The sequence below is a fragment of the Myzus persicae genome, unplaced genomic scaffold (genome assembly GCF_001856785.1).
Source record: "Myzus persicae strain clone G006 unplaced genomic scaffold, MPER_G0061.0, whole genome shotgun sequence".
Taxonomy (NCBI): Eukaryota; Metazoa; Arthropoda; class Insecta; order Hemiptera; family Aphididae; genus Myzus; species Myzus persicae.
This window is the reverse complement of record NW_019100469.1, coordinates 287927-292659: the sequence shown is the minus strand read 5'-3', so window position 1 is coordinate 292659 and position 4733 is coordinate 287927. Positions and strand designations below refer to the sequence as shown.

General features: G+C 29.4%; 3 protein-coding genes across 4 annotated transcripts; 2 read left to right on the top strand and 1 right to left on the bottom strand.

The window, feature by feature from the left end:
- Positions 1 to 189: 189 nt before the first annotated feature.
- On the top strand, positions 190 to 1376 carry LOC111037101 (protein YIPF1). 2 transcript variants are annotated; one of them, XM_022319503.1, is made up of 3 exons: positions 190 to 398; positions 469 to 893; positions 1087 to 1376. In XM_022319503.1, the coding sequence occupies exons 2-3, from the start codon at positions 471 to 473 to the stop codon at positions 1363 to 1365; spliced, it is 702 nt and encodes a 233-aa protein (XP_022175195.1). In that variant the 5' UTR covers positions 190 to 398; positions 469 to 470; the 3' UTR covers positions 1366 to 1376. The 2 variants fall into 2 exon arrangements, with proteins under 2 accessions (XP_022175195.1, XP_022175270.1); XM_022319578.1 differs by having other exon boundaries at positions 454 to 893.
- Positions 1377 to 1394: 18 nt separating this feature from the next.
- LOC111036502 lies at positions 1395 to 2963 on the bottom strand. Its single transcript, XM_022318566.1, has 3 exons — positions 2680 to 2963; positions 2443 to 2600; positions 1395 to 1801 (listed from the first exon to the last, which is right to left on the bottom strand). Exons 1-3 carry the CDS (start codon positions 2722 to 2724, stop codon positions 1498 to 1500), a joined length of 507 nt encoding a protein of 168 aa, XP_022174258.1. The 5' UTR covers positions 2725 to 2963; the 3' UTR covers positions 1395 to 1497.
- Positions 2964 to 3099: 136 nt separating this feature from the next.
- On the top strand, positions 3100 to 4733 carry LOC111036413 (ADP-ribosylation factor-related protein 1-like). Its single transcript, XM_022318461.1, has 5 exons — positions 3100 to 3454; positions 3539 to 3709; positions 3841 to 3922; positions 4191 to 4362; positions 4442 to 4733. Exons 1-5 carry the CDS (start codon positions 3362 to 3364, stop codon positions 4530 to 4532), a joined length of 609 nt encoding a protein of 202 aa, XP_022174153.1. The 5' UTR covers positions 3100 to 3361; the 3' UTR covers positions 4533 to 4733.

Sequence of the window (4733 nt, the reverse complement as noted above, 5' to 3'; positions counted from 1 at the left end):
TAACCTATTAACCTAAAATTCATATTAGTGTTTGTCCAACTGGTATCAACGGTTATGTTTTTGTGGTTACTGAGTGATAAATGCACACGGATACCACTGTTGCAACAGCAGGCTGCTAAAGAGCATAGATTTACTGAAATTTCATCTGATTTCATTCAATAACAAATGTAATATCAGATAGCGCTTAACAGATATCATATTATTAGTATCTATGTTTGTTCCTCGGTCCACGATACTATTTTAATTCGTCATTATTACAATATTGTACACATCATAATATTTGACAATTTTGAAAAATTCCAATAAATTAATTTTTATATTCCTGTGATAATGATTTACCCAAAAACATAATTTCAAGTTTATTGTGTATCTAATAGTTTCTTATAAATTTATAAAAAGTATGTTCGTGAAAAATATAATACCAGTATTTCTTATTTTTCCGAAATAACAAAGTTATACTGATTTCAGCCATGGATTTTCGTACATTAGAAAACGAAAATCTTCCACCTCTGTCGAGTACCCCCACCGAAGTACCGTTGCCAAAGTATCCAATCTGGACTGTTGAGTATTTTCAAAAGTACTTTGATGTCACTTCAGAAGATGTACTTGAACGTATTAAAGGAGCATTGATCCCTACTTACGGAGTCAACTACTTACAACGCTATATCCGAGCAAAACCAGATGTATATGGTCCATTTTGGATATGTTTAACACTGGTGTTTTCTATAGCCATCAGTGGAAATGTTGCGAATTACATACAAGTAGCTGCTGATCACGATTACCATTGGAAGTATAATTTTCATGCTGTATCCTCCGCAGCTACGGCAATATTTTTATATGCTTGGTTACTACCACTAATGCTATGGGCCTTTGTTAAGTACAAAGAGCCACAGGTAAGGATGGCAATCATATTTAATAATTTAAACTGTTTGCTTAATCTTATGAAAACATAATGAGAATATCATAGAAGTATACCAAATAACGAATAATTTTTTTTATATTACAAAATAAATATTATTACTTGTATAATTGTGCTTATAATTAATGTTCTCTAATAAGTATGATTATATTTGTTTGTTTGTATAGTTTAATCTTAGCTACTTGGAACTGCTGTGTTTGTACGGATACTCTCTATCAATATTTGTGCCAATTTCAATTCTATGGGTAATCCAAATCAATTGGTTGCAGTGGCTTTTGGTTGCAGCTGGCACACTAGTGTCAGGTTATGTAATTGTATTTTCAGTCATGCCTTCTTTAGGACAGAAACCATTTGCATTTATATTCTTAATAACTATTTTACATTTGTTCATGGGAACAGGATTCATGCTTTATTTTTTTCATGTCCCACCAATACAGAAGTCTTAAAAAAAAACTCATCATAATTTATGTTCATGTATAATATAATAATAATAATAATTATGTATAAATATTTTAAATATTCATATAATATATAAATGATAAATTGAAATATATATTATAAAAAAGTATGTGTCTGTTTCAAAATGGAACGACTAAATCACCCTTGTGTTCCACACTCATCAAAGATAAGTGTTTTTGTATATCGTTTACACAAACCATTATGTGACGATAGTTTTCTGGTAGTCCTATATTTCTTGACAATACCTTCTCTGGACCAGGAACATCTTTCAGTAGGCACACAGGCATTTGTCTCAAACTAACAATAGTATTGGCAACAGATGAAAGGGGTACAATTTGTAGTTTTGCACTGTAAAGGTTTTGACGTTCTATCACCTCTTGTTGGTCAATACAATTATGCAATTGGCCAACATCAATAACATTTCTATAAAAAGAAAATAAGATTAATATAATAAAAGTGACCGACAAATAACAATAATTCATGATGGTAATAATTAAAATAATACTGATATGATTTTAGTTAAATTTGATTAGGTTTTATCAACCTATTTTGTTGTACCCATTCAATATCGTAAAATGACATGCAATTATTATAATTTGATAGTGTCTAATAATGTGACGCTATTCTTGCAACTTTCATCATCTGTTTCTTTAACAGACAACTTATAAAAAAAATTTGCACGGTGGATTTCAGATTAAATATCTAAATTGGTCTAAAACCACGATTATTATTTATTCAAAAACAAAATACCATAATCTTATGCCAGTTAACTGATAATATAAACTTAAACCCTAGTAGGTAAGGTATAATGAGAAATGTTGTGAATAATTATTTTTAACATCTATAGCAATAAATTGAAATCCATAATATTATCCTCTTTCAACTTGATAGTAAGTGATCTTACTTTAAATCTCATTTGGAGAATAAATACACAGCAACGTTTGTGTAACAGTTAATATTTTTAAAGTGTCATAAAATATCATATTAATCACAAGCGAAGATAATAAATAAAATATATTATAAGAGCTTTGGTATATCTGTTGTACACATATCAAAAAACTCACGATGATATCTCTTCTAGTATACGATTTAATCCAGCTTGCTCTTCAGATTCTTTGGGCAGCGATCCATAATGATAGTCCTCAGGTATTCCACCACGTTGAACGCTTGTGTTGTTACAGTCTGGATCAATCAGCAAATGGGTTCGTTCTTGATCGACAGCCTTTTGTAAAATAATAATAATAAGCCAGGTTCTTATGGAGTTTTGTTACCCAAAATTAACAATTCCTATAAGTGCTTACGGCGTACGCGTCTTCTTCCTTGCACCAACTGCAGCACGCCCCCATGACCAATGGATAAAAACACAACGAACTCCAATGACAAATCAAATGGAACGTTATACTTTAGCACTGCACAACAATTGTATCAGACATATTAATAGTACAACCACCACACAATCGGATCCAAGTAAGGAAGCAAAGCAACTAGAATTATACGGCAAACATAATACTATTAGTTATTACTTATTACACTGGGGAAGTTAATATTATTTACAAAAGCAGTTTATGGTTTACAAATCATGAGACGAGACATTAAAATAATTCAACTATTGATAATCAAAGTTTAAACATTGGGTTATAGATAATAATATTATCTATGGTTAAAAATGACGACGACGGTTGATAGGAAAATGTGATAACTGATAAGGTACTTCGTGTCATAACAATGGACGAGCTTTAGTTCGAAATTCAAATTTCAATTTATTATTGTTTGAAAAAAAAAGGATTCTGATCGTCAACGTTTACAATTTTTTTTCTTAACAGCTGGATGGTATGTGTCACATAGAAGATATACCTAAGTTTGTATTCGAATTGAGGCGTAAAATGTTAGGTCGTTGAACTACTCAACTTACTTAGAAGACATCATAAAGATGCTCACTTAAATATGATATTATCAACCTGTTGGAAGTAAGACAAAGATAAAATGTATACACTGTTTCACGGGTTCTACAAGTATTTGACGCAGAAAGATGAGTTCTGGGTTCTCATACTCGGTTTGGACAACGCTGGTAAAACGGTAACAAAAAATCTGGTTGCCATCTCTGGCACATATTGTCAACTCTAGTCAGATTCATTTTCATAGATATTGTTATATTTTTAGACGTATTTAGAATGTTCAAAAACAAAATTCAAGAAAAACTACAAGGGTATCAACCCAAGTAAAATCACAACAACAGTTGGTTTGAACATTGGCAACATTGACATAGACAGAGTGAGCTTAAACTTTTGGGATTTGGGTGGTCAGACGGAACTACAGTCACTTTGGGACAAAGTATGAGTTTGAATTTATTTTAAAGTATTACACATGATTGTTGACAGTTGACATACACTACCTACCTATTAAAAAAAAATGACTACCTATTTATTATTTATTTGTTTATTTATTTATACATTTATTTTTAGTATTATGCCGAATGCCATGCCATTATATATATTGTCGATTCATCTGATCGAGAACGCATGGATGAATCAAAAAAAACATTTGGTATGCATTTAAAATTACTGTTACATATCAATTTATATTGGATTTTTGATTATTTAATTCTTAAATAATTGTTAAAAAATGTTATTAACAGATATGTATTTTTGTTTAATTTTTTTAATTAAAAATCCACAGATAATATATAAAATAAACTATTATAAATATTAAAATATTTTAATATTTTTTATATACTTGTTCCATATTTTTGTAATATTTTGAGTTACTCACGATGTCACAAAAATATTAAAATAGTTTTATTAAATTTTAATAGAAAAGATGATATGCAATGAAAACTTAGGTGGCATACCACTTTTAATATTAGCTAACAAACAAGACATTCCTGACTGTATGGGTGTCAGAGAAGTAAAACCAATTTTTAATCAGAATGCTCATTTAATTGGAAGAAGAGATTTTATGGTTATGCCAATATCTGCATTGACTGGGTATTTAATTATTAATTTTTTGATCAACTTTGAGTTTGCATTTTTAAATTAGTTTACTTAATAATATAATGTATTACAGCGATGGCATTGATGAAGGAATTCAATGGCTAGTTCAATCAATTCAAAGAAATATAGAAGTGCGTCCTCCAAAAAATGCTGAGGATTATTGAACTTGTGAATAAGATATTTCAACTATAAATCTTAAGTTATTGAATAAATTATTTTTTTATAAAGCAAAATATGAATAAATGTGTTTGAATTTATTGGATATTCAATTATAAATCATAATACTATGTACCTGTATTGTTATGTATTTGATAATATTTTAATTTGTTTTGGAGAGAAATGTTTATTACCTAGTTCATAGAAAA

What these genes read in the sequence shown, in the direction of transcription:
- LOC111037101 (XM_022319503.1), top strand. Translation starts at nt 471, where the DNA reads ATGGATTTTCGTACATTAGAAAACGAAAATCTTCCACCTCTGTCGAGT. An exon ending in TTAAGTACAAAGAGCCACAG is followed by an intron (nt 894 to 1,086) that starts GTAAGGATGGCA and finishes TTGTTTGTATAG; the next exon opens with TTTAATCTTAGCTACTTGGA.
- LOC111036502 (XM_022318566.1), bottom strand. Translation starts at nt 2,724, where the DNA reads ATGGGGGCGTGCTGCAGTTGGTGCAAGGAAGAAGACGCGTACGCC. An exon ending in AGGAAGAAGACGCGTACGCC is followed by an intron (nt 2,601 to 2,679) that starts GTAAGCACTTAT and finishes ATTTTACAAAAG; the next exon opens with GCTGTCGATCAAGAACGAAC. An exon ending in ATACTAGAAGAGATATCATC is followed by an intron (nt 1,802 to 2,442) that starts GTGAGTTTTTTG and finishes TTCTTTTTATAG; the next exon opens with AAATGTTATTGATGTTGGCC.
- LOC111036413 (XM_022318461.1), top strand. Translation starts at nt 3,362, where the DNA reads ATGTATACACTGTTTCACGGGTTCTACAAGTATTTGACGCAGAAAGAT. An exon ending in TGGACAACGCTGGTAAAACG is followed by an intron (nt 3,455 to 3,538) that starts GTAACAAAAAAT and finishes TTATATTTTTAG; the next exon opens with ACGTATTTAGAATGTTCAAA. An exon ending in TGAATCAAAAAAAACATTTG is followed by an intron (nt 3,923 to 4,190) that starts GTATGCATTTAA and finishes AAATTTTAATAG; the next exon opens with AAAAGATGATATGCAATGAA.